Genomic DNA, 19786 nt, shown 5'->3' on the forward strand with positions numbered 1-19786 from the left:
CCTAATTCTAATAACTTGGAAGCCTCCCTCCCCCAAGTCTGGGAATGTGCTGTAAGCTGTGAAGAAGAGAATGCAGAAGCAGGGACTTTCTCCAGAGCCAAGATGGGGGCCCTGACAGATGCCTTGAAACTCTTGCACATGTGCCGTCAGGAAACCTACTTTGGAGGAACCAATATGGTATGTCAGGGTTCATCAGAGTTCTTAGGTACAGTGTGCGTAGGGCAAGGAATTACTCCAAGATTGCTTCTGGTCTTGAGCAGGAAACGGTATCAAACCTACAAGTCAGTGGTGAGATGGCACCCAAAATCTGGCTCATGCCCAACAGTCTAGCAGTCCTTATGGTGTTTGGTGTTGACTATTTTGGCCCACACGGTTCCAGCACAGGTAAAGAGCCTGCTCCCCACAACCCTCACCCTCCAGCTCATTCGCACGTTGGTGGAATGGCAAGGCATTTTGTGGGTTCAAAGACAGTGCCAGCCCAGCAAAATTCAAACACAGAGTCCAACCTTCCCTGAGAAAAGTTGATGACTGTGGCATGTCTCTCTGCCTAAAGGAGACCTCAGTCCCTCTACTCTCTGGAGACAAAATACTATTATGAGATTTTCCTGGGGTCCAGCTATGGTTCAGGCAGAGGGGAAAGTGAGGTAACAAGGAGAATTTCCGGGAATAGACTGGGAAAGGTAGTAAGTCTAGCACAGTAGTAAAGAGCAGGAGCTCTGGGGCCAGACTGTTGGGTTCAAATCCTAGCTCTACATTTTATTAGATGTGTGGCCTTGGGCTGTTCTTAGTCTTCTGTGCCTCAGTTTTTTTTGAACAATCTGTAAAACTGGAATCATGCCTACCATTGTTCTGAGGATTAAATGAATTAATATATGTAAGGCACAGAGAATGGTGCCTGACACAATTATCTGTGTGTGTGTATGTGTGTGTGTGTGTGTATACATGTGCCATTATTCTGTTGTTGTCAATAATGAGTTAAAGAAGCCATATGAAGTAGGACGTTTGAGCATAGTGTCTACCAACTACAAGAATCAAAAACACTGCAATACCATGAAGAGGTTCCTGTCATTTTAATTACGTTTGCCATGAAAAGCAATAACCTCAGCTAATCACTCTGCCCTCCTCCTCTTCCTAACCCCCACCTCCCTTCATATGCACACAGCACAGGAACCCAAAGGCCCTCCTCCCCACAATCCTCCCCACTGCCATTATGGGAAGAAATGTCACTAAATGGACTCAGCCTCCTCCATACAGCATTTAACAGGATAAATAAAAATACCTTTAGAAGGGGTTTGTTGTGCTATTATCTCAGGGTGGAGTCAGGGGCAAAGGCAGAGGCAAAGGCTGGGTGAGGTCTGGGGATCTCTTAGAGATCAGAATTTGCTTGAGGGGCACACAGCCCATCATTCACCCAGTAAGGGGGATATGTCTAAGAAGGCAGGGGCTAAGATGGGCTAGGCTGTATGTGTGAGGATAAGGACAGCTAAAAATCCATTCTCCTTCCTCCCCCACACCTTCCCCAGCTCCCAGGGAGTCCCAGCTAGGGGGCTCCCAAGCAGAGAACAGAGTTACAATTCTCTTAAGGTTTCATCTGTGGTTCCTAGAACTGTGGGCAGGCAGTGAGTGGGGTATGTCCCCTGGTGCTGCCTGACCCGTTCCCCAGCTCAGGGCTTCTCTCCTCCTGTGAGCACCAGGGCCTGCAGGATGTCAGACAGTGATACAATCCCCTTGACCACATCATTCTCATCTACCACTACAAGTCGGTGAACCTGCGTGAAGCAACACAGGAGAAAAGGGATTTTAGTGACGGTCTCAGTTAGGATGAGCCCTTCAACCCCGACTCTCCTTGCCAAACCCCACACTCAAAGCTGCTTCCCCCAGCTCCTTCTGGGTCACTGGCCTCCCTACCTCTGCTTCCACCAGCCTGTTGATGATGGTCTCCAGAGTCTCATGCAGGTAACACTTGAGGACACCCTCAAAGTAATGTGATCGATGTTGGAGGGCTTTCGTCACAGACACATCTAAGTTGTTGTAGGTCTTTTCTGCTGCCAGATTCTGGGGAGAGAGAGGAAGGTGCTTGCAGGAAGCAAGGGAGCCAGCCCCCAACCCCTGACCCCACCCACCTACACCAGAGGGATTTAGGGTAGTTGTCAGCCATGCCCACAAGCCACACCCAACTCATTCAATTCCTTTTCAAATAGGATTCAAAAGTTTGGAAGCTTCTAAAACCCTTAGGTCCCAGAAGAGACTCTCTTCTACTCCCTCTCCACATTCAATACCCCACCCCTTTCCCTACCTCCCAGCCCCTCCACAATCACTCACGATAACATCAAACTTGGAGTAGATGTCCACCACACGCCCTAGGGGGACAGAGGCAGCTCAGCAAGGAGGATCTGGCATCCAAGGCTCCCCCTGCCTATAGCATCGCCCTCCGGGCTGAGCTGACGGACAGATTTTCCCAGAACCACCCTGGCTTCCCTGGAGCCCTCCCTCTTCTTCTGTGAAATCTCTCACCTTTCTCGTCTACTACTGGCAGTGCTGAAACTCGGTGTTGTACAAAGATGCCCAGAGCCACGTAGACAGGGGTGGTGGTGCGGACCATAGCAATGTTAGCATAGGTGCCAATCTGTAGCTCTTCCAGAGACTTAGACATGAACTCTGGCTTGGGGAACTCAGTGATCTGAGGAGAGAACCATCAGCTTGATCTTGAAGGCTCCCCAAACCACCCCTGGATACCCCTCCAACCTTGTATATAAGGAGTAAAAACCAGGCTGAGGACACTTACAAACAGTTTGAGGAACTTGAGGATACGCTTGTGGGTAAGGATGTACAAGGTGTTGCCTGATTCTGGGTCAATAACTGGCAGCCTGTGGATCTTGTTTCGAATTAATGAAGAGACAGCATCAAACAAGCTGTGGGAAGGTGGGGAATAAAGATAAGCCCCACAGTGCTGAGCCCAAGGTGGGTAAACAGCTTTTAAGAACATATTTACAAAGAGGGAAAACTGGTGACTGGGAGAGGACAGCAGTGTTCAAACCAGACCTAAAGAGTGTGGAGTGTGTGTGTGTGTGTGTGTGTGTGTGTGCGCGCGCGTGTGTGTGTATGTGTGTTTGTGAGGAGCATCTTTTCTCTCTTCTGCCTCTAGATCTCTGGGTATCTAAAGCTCTAGCTACGCTGGTGGCAAGGCTCTTCCCTTTCTGGACAAATGGGTAGCTGAAACTCACCTGGCATTAGGAGAAATGCAGACAAGTGGTTTGAAGGAGTCCTGTAGGTACACCTCTGAAGGGAAAAGGGAGGTTCACAAAATACCAGTATGGAAAACCACTTCCCACTAAACTCTCCATCCCATTTTCTTTTTACAACCCCCAATTCTCTACATACCTCTCCAAGTTTCTATCTTGTGTTCTTCCAGCTCATAGATCTGTACCTGGAAGCAGAAGCAACAGAACTTGAGACTTGATCTCTCTGCTGCATTAACCCCTTGTAGTTTCCTTGGGAGAAAGGAACTGAGAATGGGGGACTCTGGGTAGGGAAAGTGGTTTTGGTCATTGCGCTAAGGTTCCTTACCAAGGCTGATTTATAGTAGCGATGCAGGATATTGATGAAATCGGTGATGGTCAGCATGCCTAGAAGCCAAGACAAGATCCCTCAGCACTGTTCAAAGCTTCTCTCCCTGCCCAGCACAAGATGCCAATAATACTGTGTTCCAGAAACTTTTGCTTACCCACAAAACTTTGCTTCTTACTATCCCACAAAGGGGCAGCCCGTACACCATTAGTCACCAAAGCAAAGAAAGCTTTCTTCACCTGTAGTCAAAAAGAGTAATAATCACAAAGGAAAATTCACAGGGTGCAGGACTTTAAAAGAAAGGGGTTGGGTATGCTGGGGAAAACATGAGACTAAACCCATATAAGGACAGGGATATTACCCTTGGGATGAGACAGGATGAAAGTTTTTGAACCAGAGGCTCCTAGGAAGGGGGATGGGAGAAGAGGATTTCACCCACCTGCAGGGAAGTATCAAATACAACCAATTTGGAGCTTGTGGGAATCAGGTCATAGCAGCGATGAGACTTCATGAAGGAAGTATACACACTATTGTTGGATTCTGGGGTCTCTGCATAGGGTGGGATAGTTAGAAGCTTCCTTCCATGCATCAACTCACAATCAAAAGAGGCAGAAAATAAAAGTGTAGTTGTTCAAATATTTAGAGGCTGATTTTTTTTATAAGGCCCCCTTGTCTATCTATTTTGTTCCTATTCCCACAAAACCTGGATAAACCTGTTAGAAACCATTTCATTCAACCCCCGACTCCAGGTAGGGCTATATTTATTGGCTCCTTATGCAAAAGATGGCTGACTAAAACAGAAAGTCTATAATATCTATCATTAACCTGTTTAGTCTAAAAGTTTTTCTCATCTTTAACTCAAATTTTCCCTTTCATATGTTTAAGCGCATTTTCACTTGTTCTCTTTTCTCAGTGAAGATGTAATTAAGCTTCTTAAAATTCAAGTAAGCTTCTTAAAATTCTTCTAAGACCTACAGATGAGAAAGTCCTGGTCCAAATTGGGCCATTTTAGATCAACATTCAGTTGGAGCCCAGTGCTCAATTAACCTGGCCCAAAACACCCCGAGAGTCCATCTTGGGATGACCCTGTGAATCAGAAATCATCTCACCTACTCCCAGGCCAATGGGAGACCCTGGATGTGTTTACTTGTCTATTCCTCGGATTTTAATTGCTTGCTTTAAAGTGGAGAAGCAACCCACAAAATAATAACCTGAATGTGCTATGTACTATGCTACGTGTACTTTAAAAATATGACATCATTTAATCCTCACAGATTGACAGTAAATCTGGAAAGCAAATACTGTCCTCATTTTTCAGATGAGGAAACAGGTAGGAAGCAGTTAAATAAACTGTTCAAGGCCACACCATTAGTAAGTGACAAGAAAGACTTAAACACAGACCTACCTGATGCCCAAGTTCATGATCTTAAATCCTATGCCAGTTGTTTGTTTTTAATTTTTAACCAGTCATACAGATACACAGTTTAAAGAATCAAATAGTTCTACAAATTTTGTTAAGAAAAACTAGTCCCTGGCACCTACTGCCCTGTACTAGTCCTCCCCAGAGATGAGACCTCTTTTAGCTGATTATTTTGGCACTTATTTCTATGTGTATAAAGTAACAAGCTTATATTGCTCTTTTCTGATTTTTCCACTTTTGGGCATTATCTATTATCATCCAAGGAATATGAGAATTTTTAGTTCTCCTTCATACTAAGACCCCAACACAAACATGAACCTCCCATCTCCCCATTCTTCCAGAAGTTAAACTATAATGTTGGTTACGTTAATATTTAAATAATTTTGACTAAATATTATTATTCAGAGCTAAGCCCAACTGTAAACTCTTGACTTTTTTTTTTCTTTTCCCCCTTTTTTCTGAAGATTTTATTTGTTTAAAGTAATTTCTACACCCAATGTGGGGCTTGAACTCACAATCCTGAAATCAAGAGTCGTATGCTCCACTGACCAAGCCAGCCAGGCACCCCTTCATTTACTTTTTCTTTCTTTTGCAACTTTGTTTTCCCTGGAGTTATTGTCGTCTTTTTTGTTTTTAATAACTAATTGAAGTATTTATAACTAATGCAACCCCAAACTCTTCACCAATTGTTTAAATCTCCTTTTCAAGGGGTTCAGAAGCACTAGTCTATCAATTTAAACAACCCAAAGAAGTTTATCCAGAGCCCAGTCTATTCTGACCTGCCCAAGTCTGGGCTGGTTTGCTGCTGTGCACAGCTGTCATCCTGAGATCTTCCTTCATCACCATCCAGGGGCCCCCTTTCACGTCTGTCCTGTATTGGCACTCCTGTGTCCTGTATCCTATGATTTCATCTTTTTTTTTTTTATTACTCCCTTGTTTTGGGGGTGTACATCTTCCTGTAGCTTCCCGAGAAAGGGTGCATGGGAGGTAAATTTTTTGAGAACTTTCAGCCTGCAGATATCTTTATTTTCTTTATTTTACCTTCATCTTTGATGTATAATTTGGCTGGATATAGAATTCTAGGTTTGAATTTATTTTCCTGCAGCATGCTGAAGGCACTGCCCCATTGCTGTCTAGCTTCTGGTGTGTTGAGAGTCTAAGGCAATTCTGATTCTTTTTATGTAACTTGTTTTTTTCCTCTCTGAAGACTCAGGATCTTCTCTTTGTTTCCAGTGTTTTGAAATCTCATGATGATTCTGGTTTAGGTGGGTCAATTTCATCCACTGTGCTGAATACTCAATGAGTCTTTTCAGTATGAAAACTAATGTCCTTCAGTTCCAGGAAATGTTCTTGAATTATTTCCTTGATCGTGTCCTTCCCTCTGTAATGTCCTTTTTCTCTTTCTGTAATTCCTATTATTTATTTATTTTAAAATGTTTGTTTATTTTTGAGAGAGAAAGAGCGTGGGCCCGCAAGCAAGGGAGGGACAGAGGATCCAAAGCGGGCTTTGTGATGACAGCAGAGAGCTGGATGCGGGGCTGGAACTCATGAATGTGAGATCATGAACTGAGCCGAAGTGGGATGCTCCACTCACTGAGCCACCCAGGCACCCCATGTAACTGCTATTATGTAGATTATAAGAGTTCCTTGACTGACCCTTTAAGGTTGTTTTTATTTGTTTTGGTTTTTTGTTTGGTGAATTGTTGCTGTTGTTAAAATATCTTCTCTCCTATTTTATGCTTCTTTGTTTTAGGTGTGGTTCCCCCCCCCCCCCCCACTTCTTTGATTTTTGTGGGTTTTTTTTTTTAAGATTGTATTTTTAAGTAATCTCTACACCCAACATGGGACTCAAACTCACAACCTCAAGATCACAAATCACATGCTGTCTGGACTAAGCCAGCCAGACACCCCACTTCTCTGATTTTTAATTCTACTTTTTGGGAAACTGCCTCAACCTAATTTCCCAAACCTTCTACTTAGTTTTGAACTTTTGCTATTATACTTTTAATATCCTAGAGCCCCTCTTTGTTTTCTGAAAATTCCTTTAAAAAATGGTTTCCTGTACTTGTTGCATAGTGGAAATGTTCTTTATCTGAAATTAATGTTAATTTCTAAAGTTTTCTTCTCTATGCATTGAATTTTTCCTTCTGTTGTTTTTCCTGTTTCTTTTAAAAAAATTTTTTTAGTGTTTATTTATTTTTGAGAGAGGGAGAGAGAGAGAGAGAGAGAGAGAAATGGCATGAGTGGGGGAGAGACAGTGAAAGAGGGAGACACAGCTGAGCTGTTAGCACAGAGCCAGACACAGGGCTCAAACTCACGGACTGCGAGATCATGACCTGAGCCAAAGTTGGGTGCTTAACCAACTGAGCCACCCAGGTGCCCCTCCTATTTATTTCTTTTGCAGGGGCAGTTTGGATCATTTTTCTTGTAAACGTTTTTTTTTTTAATGTTTGTTTATTTTTGAGAGAGACAGACAGAGTGCTAGCAGGGGAGGGGCAGAGAGAGAGAGAGAGAGACAGACAGACAGACAGACACACACACACAGAAGCCAAAACAGGCTCCAGGCTCTGAGCTGTCAGCACAGAGCCCAATCTAGGGCGCAAATCCACGAACCGAACCGTGAGATCATGACCTGAGCCGAAGTCAGATGCTTAACCGAATGAGCCTCCCAGGCGCCCCTCCTACTTGTTTCTTTTGGGGGGGGGGTGCAGTTTGGATCTCTTTTCTTTTTTAATGTTAGAGACTTTCTTTAGATGTCTGGTAATCCTTGGTTTAAAGGAGCATTCAAACCATATTCTAAGAGTGCAGTCTTTAAAGCTGATTGGAAACTCAAGTGTACACGTTAACTGTTAACACAGTTAACTTGTTAACTGTGAGCTGTTTAGATGGGGAACAGTCTGTATTTTTAGGGCTTTCTCTTCAAGGGGATTCTGGAGAGAAGGATTATTTATTCAGTTCCACGCTTGGGAGTATGAAGTCTTTTCTGTCAGCATTCTGGAAACTGGATTGGAAAAAGGACTGGAATTTCAGCATCCAGAGTAGTTCACTTCGTGCTCCTGCATTTGCTATAGTACTTCAGCCCTCAACTAGGCCTGAGCCCCTCTCCAGACCTTCAGTCTTTGCCAAAGTTGGGAGGGGCAGCTTCCTAGCTGCACTCAGTGGAGCAGCGAGTCTCAGATTCTGACTGCTTCTTAGATCTTCAATGCGTCTCGCCTTTCCCCACTGCTAGTTTATAATTCAGTTTTCTCGGGTCTGCTAAATCATTTACCACTCTTTGCCTCTGTTTTCCAGCTCCCAATTACTATTGTCTCCTCTTTTATTCTCCCTATTCTGCCGGGTTTGTACCTTTTGAAAAAAAATTTTTTATGGTGGTTTTAGTCGCTCTTTGTAGGAGAACAAGAGTAGATGTGTGTATTCAATCCACCATCTGTAACTGGAAGCCCACTATTGTTTTTCAAATTTGACAACTCACAGAACTCCCAAGAACATGTCTTTTTTTTCAAGGTCGTGTAGGGGAAAACTGTGGCCTGTGCTGCTGGCCCCTGTGGGACTCCAGTATTCCAAGTGTCCCCCATCCTGGGACTCCCCTGCCTTGCCTGAGGCAGATGGGCTAAAGGAGTTCCCAAGAACATGTCTTTTGATGTCAGTTTAAGGCATACTTCACTGATAGTTAAATAATATCATTTTAGGCTACAGAATTACAAGCATATTTGATTTGGCTGTCTCAGTAGTTTAAAAGTAATTTAAATCAGTTCCCCAATTTTCAAAATCTGGAGATTAACATAAAGATCCAAATTCTCAATTTCTTTCAAAATCAGATCTGACCAAACCAGGCTTGAATTCCTAAACGGTGACAACGGACAAGACCTGGATTGTTGCTGCCTCCTTTTACATGTGACGAGATCTACAGGCTGTCAGGAATATGCAGCCTCCAGCACTGCTTGGTTCATGCAGACAGTTTGAGGTTTTGACCCTTGCCTTGGTGCTACTGCAAATGTACTCGGATACATAAAACAGGCACTGCTATCATGTGGCAGTCTCAGTTATGAAGAATATCATCCAGATCATTCAAATATGACCATATTAACTTTTCTGGATACCAACAAAATGAAAACAGAACATTTAAAAAGTCTTGTGGCGAACTCAGAGACCCTTAATAATCTGTCCTAAGACCTCACCCCGTATTTCAATTCTCTGAGAAAGTATGTACTCCTGATACCATAAATATGTCCTGGGAAGCCCCAGGAGTGTTCCTGGGCAAAATCCTTTAAGGGGGGTGCCTATAAGTTCTGCTTCTTTCTAGATGGTCTACGGTTAACCATTTCCTTCTCACCAGTTATTCGGGAAGGTGCTGGAATTGCCTTCTCCTGTGCCCTGGATTTTATGGTTTAGTGTCTCAATTTCTAGATTAGTTTTAAGGGCTTTCAAGGCCTTTCTATAATTTCTTGTGTACACTCAGTGGCTTTAGTGAGCTCACTGGATGATAAAAGCCTAGTGGCATTGTTTCTGGGCTAATTCAAAAGTACTAGGGGCCTTGATTCATGGTTAGGCAGCCCAGAGTTGCCTATGGAAGTTTTTCCTCAAAAATTTCCTTTAAGTGGTTTGATAATTGAAAATCTTAGTCATCCCCACCCTGCCCAAGATTTACTCCTGGGTGCTCCTGCCAAATTACTATTCCTGATTTGTATGATTTGTCACATTATCTGGCCCAGTTTTGATTTTTCCCAGGGGGCATCCTGAGAAGATTTGAAAACACTGCTGAAGACAAGGTATGGTTCAGCTATTGCTTTCATAGCCGGTCTCCTTTCTTTAGTAAACTTACCTTGAGAATGCTCATTTTCCAGAGCTGGGGAGCTATCTGAAGAAGCAACCTGGAGAGACAAAAGAAACAAAGATTCAGCCTATCCTTGATTCCATCCATTTTAGCCTATCATTGGGAAGGGCTGGTGAACTAATGACTTCATTTAAAGCACCATAAGGCCCTCTTCAAATATTATCTCATTTAATCATCAGAACCACCCTGAGGTAAATACTCCTATTAGCCTTATTTTCACACATTAGGAAACTGAGGTTCAAGAAATATTAAGCAGCCTGCCCAAGGTCACGTGGCTGGTAAGAGGTAGAATAGGAATTTGAACACATATCTGTGTGGTTCCAAAGCCTATGTCCTTATATACTACACTGCCTGATGAAATATTAGATCTTAAAAGCCAAGACTAGAAAATCTGTGCTTAAGGCCAGTCCCACAAGGTTCTCACAGATCTACTTTATAAAAACACGGAAGCCAGAGAGACAATACTGCTTTCCCCTCAATACTAAGCCTAAATGTAGACACTAGAATCACAGACATACCCCTTTACCCTAAGAGAGGACCACATCTGGGGAGGATCCCGGCAGTTGACTGTCACAGAGAGTTAAAGCTTAAATGACTGAGGGGTAGATGAGGACTGTCAATGCTCTGAAACTGAAGACCCGACTCCTCTTAGCACCCTTGTGAGTCAAAGGCTGCTACAGCCCAGAGGATGCTGGTTTTCTAAGTTTCTTTGCCCCTGACAGTCTTTGAATACAGAGAAACCTTCAGAACCATGTCTGTGCTCCCTCAAGTGGGAACATTTGGAAATTTCTTTGTTATCTAGGAACGCAGGAGGGGTCATGATAATTTCAATCTACTGGAATGAACAAGTTTGGCTCCGTTTGTTCTGGGTAATATACCCAAACTAACTTAAAGTCATACTTCACCTACATAGCTGCTGTAGTAACATGAAATTAAAAGCCTCGGCTTGAGCCTGGTAAGTTGGCTGGTAAACAGGGTCAAGTTGGCAGGACAGCCCTAAACGTCCCTCCCCTAATGGGCCAGGGTGGGGGCAGAGGGGGAGGGGAATAATCTCCTTCTCTTCTCTCTGGGCTGCATACGACTATCAGCTTGGCCTGGCATTTTGGCAAGGCTATCGGAACAACAGCCTCATCACTTATAAGTGGGAGAGAGGGCTGTTCAGCAGTAAAGATACACACATAGTATAACACAGTCTCACAAAGATCTATACAAAGACACAGAAACAGTTGCTTCTGTAGAAATTATTGTACCCATTATATAATACTTACATGCTGCACTGTGCTACAGTGTTTTGTTTTGTTGGTTCATTATCTATCCAAACAGGTTTTAAATTCCTGGAAGCCTAGAACTATTTTGTATTTCTCTGTATCACCCATAACATCTAGCATGGGGTTTTGCATATAAATCTCAATTGCTTTGTTTTTTAACTCTCAAATTAATAACGATAATGATGCACACCGATATGAACAGAGAGACCTATGATTAAGTTACAGAGAGAGAAAACAGATGTACAGCTAGAGATACAGAAACCTACACAATAGTCAACCACAACTGAATATGACTTTATCTTTCTGCCTATTTATCCACAGAGGAGGATAATTACGTCCACTCTTCTCTGCTTTTAATAACACAGGAGACCTGAGAAAGTCCCACTGTAATACATGAGTACAAAATATTATTATACAGACGCAGGCTAGATCTGACACATGGACTCACGGTTTCTTCTGAACTCCTGATCCACATTTCTAATTGTTTGCTGGACAACCACAGATGTCACACAGACTCCTCAAATGCTTCAATACAAAACAGTATCTGTCCTTCCACCCTGTTATTGTTACTGTGGTTCCCATCTTTGTTTTTTGCATTGCTCTCGTGGGTGCCTAGAACTGTAGTTTTGACTCCTCCAAGAATGGGCCACGCCAACATGTCTGCTTAGGATCGCAGGGCAGGGCATGACCTAAACTTGTCCTTAACATCTATCAGCTAAGCTGATATGTAAGAAATGCCTCCAGTCCCTTTCTATCCTTTCCACTTTTACAGTTTTAACTATAGCTTTTACCTCTCACTTCTGCAGCATTCTCTCAATTGGTCTCCCTGCCCTAAATCTATCTCCTTTTCATCTTTCATGCTGTCTCCAAGTTCTCTCACTAAGCATCTCAGGTTTGTAAGGGACTGTTATCTCCAGCAACCAGGAGCTCAATACTTTCTGAAGTAGCTCCATCCATTTGCAGAAGCTGTTGAGAACATTCCTAAAGCACACTTACTGCCTTGCTTATAGATCTTCATGGCTCCCCTTATTACAAAACAAAGTTCAAACGTAGTGTGGCATGCAATACCTTCAACCTGACCTCGGCCTACTTTTCCAATTTTTTCTCCCAGTGCAAGCAAAATCCAAACCTCCAGCAACATCATGCCACTGGCTCACCCCCAATTAATCTTTACGTACCCCGATTTCTATGCCCGTGCTCACACTGTTCTCTCAACCTGCAAAGCCCTCTCTTAGGTTTACAATAATTTCTCCCTCCCCATGCTTCCACAGTCCTTTGTTTGCATGTTGATGATAGCATTTATTACAGTCTACGTTCAGTAACAACTGTCATTGGCTTGCCCTCACCCCCACTCTAGGCAGGCTGAGCATTTTCAAAGCAAGGGTTTTCTTTTCTTTTTAAAACAATTTCTATCCCAAGAACCTAATCAGGACATAAAATGTGAGGGCCAAATTAGAAAATCTATATAAAAATGTGTTGTAAACTATAACACATTTACGAGTAAGTAAAATAAAAATTGATATGTTGTTTTCAATTTAATGGAATCAGACCTATTTATTTATTTATTTATTTATTTATTTATTTATTTATTTATTTTAGTAAGTAAACTCTACTGCCCAACCTGGGGCTAGAACTCACAGCCCTGAGATCAAGAGTCGCATGCTCTGCTGCCTGAGCCAGCCAGGCGCCCCAAACTCCTTATTCTTGTGCAAAATCCTCTTAATCTGTAAGAGCTAATTCCCTTGCCTGGGTGACCAACTGCAAATCAACTTTACCACACTTCCGTCTGTTTTCTCATTTATAACTCGAGGGCCATGACCTCTCTGCAGGCAGAGAAAGGGTGTGGTAAAGGAATTACTATGGGCATGGGACTGACCCAAAGAAAGGTGAACCTGCCAGTAACATGATAAAAACGAAGACATGAAGGGTTGCTCTGCTTGACAGAGAATACATGGTTCCAGATGCTAGAAGGCGGCTCCGGAGAGTGAGGGTGGGTCCAAACATGCAGCGGGCTACCTGCAGCATCTCTGGGAGGATGACAGGGGCCTGCCACAATTGGGCAATGCCTGCTAGCCAAGAATGATCCGTGCCGCCTGCTTACAGTCGCAGAGCAGGGCATAACCTAAACTTGTCCGGGGACAGGGCGGCCTCTAACACTAAAAAGATTCCCTCCTTCGGAGAAAGCCCACTTTTCAGTCTTACTAAGGCAGTGTGAGTTCGCTGGACACCTCGAAGCAGAGGTCTTTGTGATCGCAAAGCTCACACTCAGACAACTGAGGGCCAGGTGCTACCTGCAAGTGGCAGTCCCTTGGAAGCCCCCCCTCCCCCGCCTCACCCAGGAAAGCCGGGTCACAACCCTGCTCTCTGGCAAACCTCTGAAGGTTTGAGGTGCTATGAGGAGAGGAGGCCCCAAATCGCTAGGGTGTGCGCGGGTTCCTAGCGGAGAGCAAACACTGCCAGCTTGGGCTGAGACTACCGCGGACGGAAAGTATGCACCGCGCGGCCCAGTCCTAGGAGATGCGCCCAGCGAAGGAGCGGAGGGGCAGAGTCACGGGATAGGGCAGGCACCGGCTTCTCGTTTACTGGGCAGCAGCGCCGGTCCCTGCCCAGGCCTCCCTGTCCCCTAACGGGGGGTCTCAGGCTCCACAGCGCCCCCCGCCGCCCTCCCGTGCTCCTCACCGTCTCCATTTCAAGAGGCGCAGACTGGGCTCGCTCGCTTTAGGAAGCTCTCTGGGAGCCGGGCGGGAGGGGTGGAGGGGGGACAGGTCCCGCCCCATGTCCGGTACCGCTACACCACTTCCGCCTACGTCAGACAGACGCAAGCCAAGGCCGGAAGGCGGGGAGTTCACTCTTCCGGCGTGGCCTGGCCTGAGTAACCGCCCTCCCCCGGGTCCTCTCGGACCTCACGGATCCGCCGACGGCGAGGGTGACTGGACCGAGCCGCTTGTATTTAAAATGTTCTTTTTTTATTTGTCGTTTAAAAACAAACTTGGAAGAAGCAAAATCCAAAACTTGCCCTTTGCCTCTTGCAACATAAATTATGTACAGTTCAGAATGATCGCTGATACAAAACATGCCAAGGACAGGGCGCTGGGGGTGGAGGGAGAGAGGGCGCTTTAAAAAAGGGAATCATTTCATCCGTTGTTACGAAGGACCAACCTTGCTGTACAGGATACACACAACACAAAATAAAGTCTTCACGGGATTCACACTTGTCAGCGATTTATTTTTTAAAAAGGGGGAGGGTCCTGGAGGTGAGGGGAGAAGACTGTAAAAGGGAAAAACTGAAAATTGAATATGTGCAAGTGTAAACCAACCCAAAATACAAACACGGGGGGGGGGGGCGGGCGGGAAGGGAATTCAGATGCAATTATACAGGCGGGATACTTTAAAAAAAAAAAAAAAAAAAAAAAACCAACAACCAAAATTCCAACCTTGTAGCTTGGGTCTGAGTTAGTTTATATAAAAATTAAAAACTGTATAAGGTTTCTTCACTAAATTCTACAGGACTATCGGATACCTAGCATATGCTTACAAAGTCTGCCCCATCCCCTTTTCCCAATCCCAGGGCCCAAGCCCCAACCAGAGCCTGACTCACAGGAGTCAATCTCCCCCTCCCTGTAGCCTAGACCTTTTGCTCTTGGAAAAGGAATATCCAATGGCTTTGGGGGCAGCAGCCCAGTCTCCCCACTGTCTGATTTAATTACAGTGGTTTCTGTGGGGGTGGGGGGATGTTATTCTCTTAAACATTTGCAGCTTGAAACAGTTGAGGAAGCAGCTTAAAAAAAAAAATTCTCCCTACCCCCATCAATCCGCAACCCCCCAAATTCAAAAACAAAACAAAACAAACCTAAAATCACAACAGCGACCGTGCTCCCCCTCCAGCAGGCCTGCCCATCCACCGCCACCAAGCCCACCCCTACACTCCAGACATTTGATTTTTGAAAATATTAATTACAAAATGTCCTTTGCCCACAGCCCCTAGGAGAGAACTGCATATAAGCTTCATCTTCATCCCCACGCGCTCCCTACTAGAGACGGGTCTGGGGCCTCACCCACCCCCAACCTACCCCTACCCCCCAGGAAGAGGTTCAACTGCAGCACAAGCTTGGGCAGAAAGGGGAAGGAAAAGGGAGGCAGGGAACCCATCACCCTCTGGCTCCCCCTGGGGCCAGCTCTCTTTTGTGCGTTATAACATAGTCCGACTATACAAAGGGGGTGAGAATTGCCCAGCCTCTATACCCCCACCTTACAGCAGTCACAGCCAGGGGGTGGGAAGGAGGGGGTGAGGAAAAGGGCGGTAGGTTGGGTTATGGAGGGGGCCCCCCCACAAGGGGAGCTCCATGTGTCCGCCCCACGCCCCCCTACCATTTATAAACTGGTTTTGTAAAAAGAAAATAGATATATTTATATAGAATATATAAAGCACAAAAATTAGTAGTTTTACATTTGCTCTCCCCGGGGGTGGGGGGAGAGGGGAGGGTTCTCACCTCCAGCCGGCTCCCCCATTCCCCACAAGACTATGTACAATCCCATGTATAAATAGATAAATACCCCCCACCCTCCCCGCGCTGACACTAAGCTCCCCACCCCCACATCACCACCCCTTCCCACCAGACCAGCAGCAGTTTGGTGACTGAGGGAAAGTGGGAGCTCCGGGCCACACCCTGCCTCACTGGGTATGGGCATGCCACTCAGGGATAGCCCTCACCCTACCACCCACCCACCCCATCCAGGGGCTGGAGGGCAAATGGGCTCATGATGGGGTTGGGAAAACAGGAGGGAGATATCCTGGTCCTAGGTTTAGCACCCCCTCCTGCCCCCATGTCTAGATGGAGAAGGAAGTCCTAGAGCAACTCGGGGCCAGTTATCCCCAATCTTCATCATCATTAGCCTCAACCACCATCCCATGCCCATAATTAAAAACAAAGATGGATTTTTTGTTGTTGTTTTTCTTCCTCTTCCTACCCCCCTTCCACCCACTCAGAAGAGGGCAGTGAGGTGGAAGAGAGGATCGGGGCAGTAGGGGGCTTGGAGAGGGTCTCACATTTCAAAACAGCAAAAAATCCAACACTTAAATGAGGTAGGTGTGGGTGCGGGGTCTCCTTGCCCGGCTTGCCTGGCTCGCCCTCCTGGGCAGCTGGGCGCCTCTTTCCCGTTCATGTTGCATTTGTCAGAGTGGAAAACAAGGAAACACAACCCATAGAGAGACAGAAACACAGAGGAGAAGAGGGAGACAGAGACAGATTGAGAGGGAAGGGGATGGGAGTGAGGGTGGGGGCAGGACCCGGCAGGCAGGGCCAGGTGTGGGACCCGGCCTTTGGGATTGTCAAGCTTAGTCAAGTCTCTTTGCAGCCTTGAGTTGGGCCGGAGAGGTCGGTGGGAGCAGCAGGGCTGTGAGGCCCGGCCACACATCCTCCTCCCCCCTCCCTGCTGCCTCCCAGTTGCTTCTGGGTAGTTCCCGGCCCATATCCCCCTCAAACCTGAGATGCCCAATGGCTGCTTCTGTCTGGCCCCTCCTGGAGCTGGGGGCAGAGATGCCAGCCTGGGGGCCGGTGGCGGGGAAGAGGGTTGCCCCTGGTGCCCAGGGTGGGCTTGGCCTAGGGCCCTCTGCCCCAGCCTCCTGCTCCAGGGGCTCCGGTCAGCCGGCAGCCCCAGCCCTGGGTCCTGGCTCTGGCTGCTACCTCTCTTCCCCCTCATCCCTTTCAGGGAAGAGGTTGGGGGTGGGGGGACTCCCCTGCCTGGTAGCCTCTAAGCTTCTTAGTTCATCCATTTTCGACAATTCCAGGCTCCACAGTGGCAGGGGATCTTGTGCTGATCGTCCTCAAAGTCAAACTGATAGTCATAGGTCAGCTGGAAAGAGAAGAGGGTAGAAATCAATGCCAGCCCCCCCAGAGGGAGTAGGGGAGGGCAGAGATCTGATCTGAGGGCAGTGGCCTTGGAGCTTGGCTCTGGGGAATGGCAGAGAAGAGGGAGCTTCTTTGTCACTCACACACGACACTTCCTCTCACCTCCTCTCCTTTGGGGATTCGCCGGCTGGAGATGATGATGATTTTATCCTCCTTGTCAAACGTCACAACTTCCGCCACACAGTTAGGGGCACAGGAATGGTTAATGTACCTAAGCAGCGGGCCAGAGTCGGGGATGCCAGGCAACTGAGTTGGGATGGCTTTGGCTCCTTGTTGGCCCACCCTGAGTGTCACCCAGGGACCCCTAAATCCCTCCTTCCTCATTCCTCTCTCACCTGGCAGGACCTCCGGTCAACGTAGCATCAATCACATGTTCATTGTTTATTCGGAACATGTAGATGCCTCGATTCTGGAAAGGAAGAAGTTGTACAAGTGAGGAGAGTATCAGAGAATGGTAGCGGTGCTGGTGGTGAGATCAGGTAGCAGACGCGGGCAGTGGGCTTATCTTCATTTCTTACTCTGCCTTTCTCCCGTCACTTACCTCCTCCTCCCGCAGCTTTCCACCTGCTCCCCTGACCCCAATTCTGCCCCTTGCTCCTCCGCTGAGTGCAGACCATATACCAAGATGGCCCCTCTGCCAGTCCATACCTGCTCCTCATAGATTTTCTCCCGCCGGTTGGCCACCTCGTTGCGAATGATGGTGCCAATATACTCAATGACCATCGTGTGCTTTTCTAGGTCCTTGGCGGCATAGAGCCCCAGGCCCTGGATACGGGAGCGAGCCAGATACACATTGTTCTTCCACTCAGTGCGCAGACGCCGGTACTGTGATGACTTGGAGTGCACAAACTGCTTGCTGTATGGGGTGTTGGTCTCGCCTGTGAAGGTGCTCTGATACGCCTTGGACATGCTGGTGCTGTTCAGGGTGTGAGGCCTGGGAGGTGACACAGGCCATGACAAGACAGCTCTCCCTCAGACCAAACACACACCACCCGCCTCCTCCCCGGGATGCACAACATGCCAGTTAGGGGCATGTGCTGTCTTGGGAATGGAGCGGAGGCATGTGGGTCTTGGCTTTGGTGAGGTAGCCACTAGTTATGGAAACCCTTCCGACACCTGAGTGGGACAGAGAGCCCAGGATGGGGGGTGGGGTGTGGAGGGAGAGGGGGGCACCAATTCCCCTACACTGAGCCCGCTCTCCCATCTCCCCACCTTAAACCCCCCTCTTGCCAAACATTACACAAGGCCATGCTCCTCTGGGAGGTCTTCCCCAAGCAGCTGAGGCCTGGAATTTAAGCTCATGATTTGCTCAAACATCTGAGTTCTACCTCCTGAACATACTGGAAGCCCTGAAAATGGGGGCCGTGTCTACCACATCGGGCTGGATTTGAATTAAAAGTGGCTCTGCATTCACAGCCAAAACGTGGTATCCTTTCCTTTCTTCAGACTGTCCCCTTCTCTGACATAAGGTTGGGCTCTGTGCAGATGGCTCAGTGCAGGGGAATGACTGCTGCCTGGCAGGATGCCTCTTCACCACCCTAGGGCACCAGCCAAAATCTTGCCCATCCCAGAGCAGTGGTTTTCAAACGTTTTTGATTCTTTTCTATTTAGCAGAAATCTGTTTTTCTTTTTTCTTTAACAAAATGTCATTGGAATTCCAATACACAACCTAGATGAAAAGAGAATGCTTCTGGATGAATCCAATTTGGGGAAGGGGGAGTTATGCACGAAGAGGGCCAGGTTCGGCTTACTCGGTTTATGTGTTCCAGGACTTTCTGAAACACACAAAGTTTGAAAACCACTGTTGCATCGAGGACTAGGGATGACTGGGGTAGTAGAGCCTGATGCTCTACAACAGCCCAAGGAGCAACAAAAGGCCTCCAAGAAAACCCTGTTACGTGGATTCTGCCTCCCCTCTACCCAGGGACCAAAGTCAGGCTACCGTGGCACACAGAAAGAGCAGTGAACCGCAAGTCAAGAGGTAAGGTTCTGGTCCCAGCTGCGTGACCTTTGTCTAGTCACTTAACTTTTCTGGGCCTCAGTTTTCTCAGCTGTAAAATGGGGGTCATACCACCTGCCCTACCTACCTCATAAGGTTGTTGTGAGGATCAAATGAGATAATGGATGTGAAAACGCTTTGAAAAAAAAAGTATAAAGTGCTATACAAACGTAAGGTTTTAGTATTTTTCCATTATATTTCTAATTATTTTTGACACCAACTCAGCCTGGGGAAGGGAAGGTGACCCTAACACTTATAGGGTGTCTCAGGTTTGGGAGAATCACAGGCCCCTAGAAGCAAAATAAGAGGAAGGAGGTGACTGGCCCCCTTACACATTTCATAAAATTTCCGTATTACCATTCCGTACCACCATCTACCCAGAACCTCCCCAGTAGCCATTCCCAGGGTGCCCAAGATAAGACTATCCCAGACCCCAGGCCAACCTAGGATACCTGAGCAGGGTGGAGGAAGAGGAAAGGGATACCCTAAGTGATACCTGCATACCCTCTAATCAGGAGGCCTAGAGTGAACCCCCAAACCCTCCTAATTGGCCGGAGGGTTCCTACCAACCACCCACTCCCACATCCCACAGCCCCCCCACACACAAGCTCACCGTTTGTAGTGTGTGAGGATTTTAGGCTCCGATCGGGCACAACCAGTGGGATTGATCATGAGTGGCAGCTCCATCAGGGGGTGGCGTCCATAGCGGAATAAATAGTTTTGACAGCTCTCCACTCCAGGCAGCTGTGGGCACAGGCCGTGCTTGCCTTAGCCTGAGCATTGTGGGGG

The 19786-nt window shown here is 46.7% G+C and overlaps 2 protein-coding genes across 10 annotated transcripts in view; both read right to left on the reverse strand.

Annotated features, from left to right (window-relative positions):
• Positions 1–1046: 1046 nt before the first annotated feature.
• PRKAG1 (protein kinase AMP-activated non-catalytic subunit gamma 1) lies at positions 1047–13894 on the reverse strand. 4 transcript variants are annotated; one of them, XM_006933663.5, is made up of 12 exons: positions 13769–13890; positions 9810–9858; positions 4007–4159; positions 3725–3806; positions 3568–3626; positions 3382–3427; positions 3225–3279; positions 2786–2912; positions 2515–2680; positions 2323–2360; positions 1909–2055; positions 1047–1769 (listed from the first exon to the last, which is right to left on the reverse strand). In XM_006933663.5, the coding sequence occupies exons 1-12, from the start codon at positions 13864–13866 to the stop codon at positions 1665–1667; spliced, it is 1125 nt and encodes a 374-aa protein (XP_006933725.2). In that variant the 5' UTR covers positions 13867–13890; the 3' UTR covers positions 1047–1664. The 4 variants fall into 4 exon arrangements, 3 of the variants coding, with proteins under 3 accessions (XP_006933725.2, XP_003988685.1, XP_019690432.1); XM_003988636.6 differs by having other exon boundaries at positions 4007–4116; positions 13769–13882; XM_019834873.3 differs by lacking the exon at positions 4007–4159 and having other exon boundaries at positions 13769–13894.
• A 139-nt stretch (positions 13895–14033) lies between these two features.
• Positions 14034–19786, reverse strand: part of KMT2D (lysine methyltransferase 2D) — a 40401-nt gene continuing 34648 nt past the window's right edge. For all 6 annotated transcript variants that reach the window (XM_045061743.1, XM_045061744.1, XM_045061742.1 and 3 more), the window contains exons 51-55: positions 19611–19741; positions 17647–17932; positions 17334–17407; positions 17101–17209; positions 14034–16942 (exon numbers count right to left, since the gene is read on the reverse strand). In XM_045061743.1, coding sequence (XP_044917678.1) covers positions 16850–16942; positions 17101–17209; positions 17334–17407; positions 17647–17932; positions 19611–19741 — 693 coding nt within the window. In that variant the 3' untranslated portion in view covers positions 14034–16849. The remainder of the gene's footprint in view (positions 16943–17100; positions 17210–17333; positions 17408–17646; positions 17933–19610; positions 19742–19786) is intronic.

The sequence above is a fragment of the Felis catus genome, chromosome B4 (genome assembly GCF_018350175.1).
Source record: "Felis catus isolate Fca126 chromosome B4, F.catus_Fca126_mat1.0, whole genome shotgun sequence".
In the NCBI taxonomy this organism is placed as follows: domain Eukaryota; kingdom Metazoa; phylum Chordata; class Mammalia; order Carnivora; family Felidae; genus Felis; species Felis catus.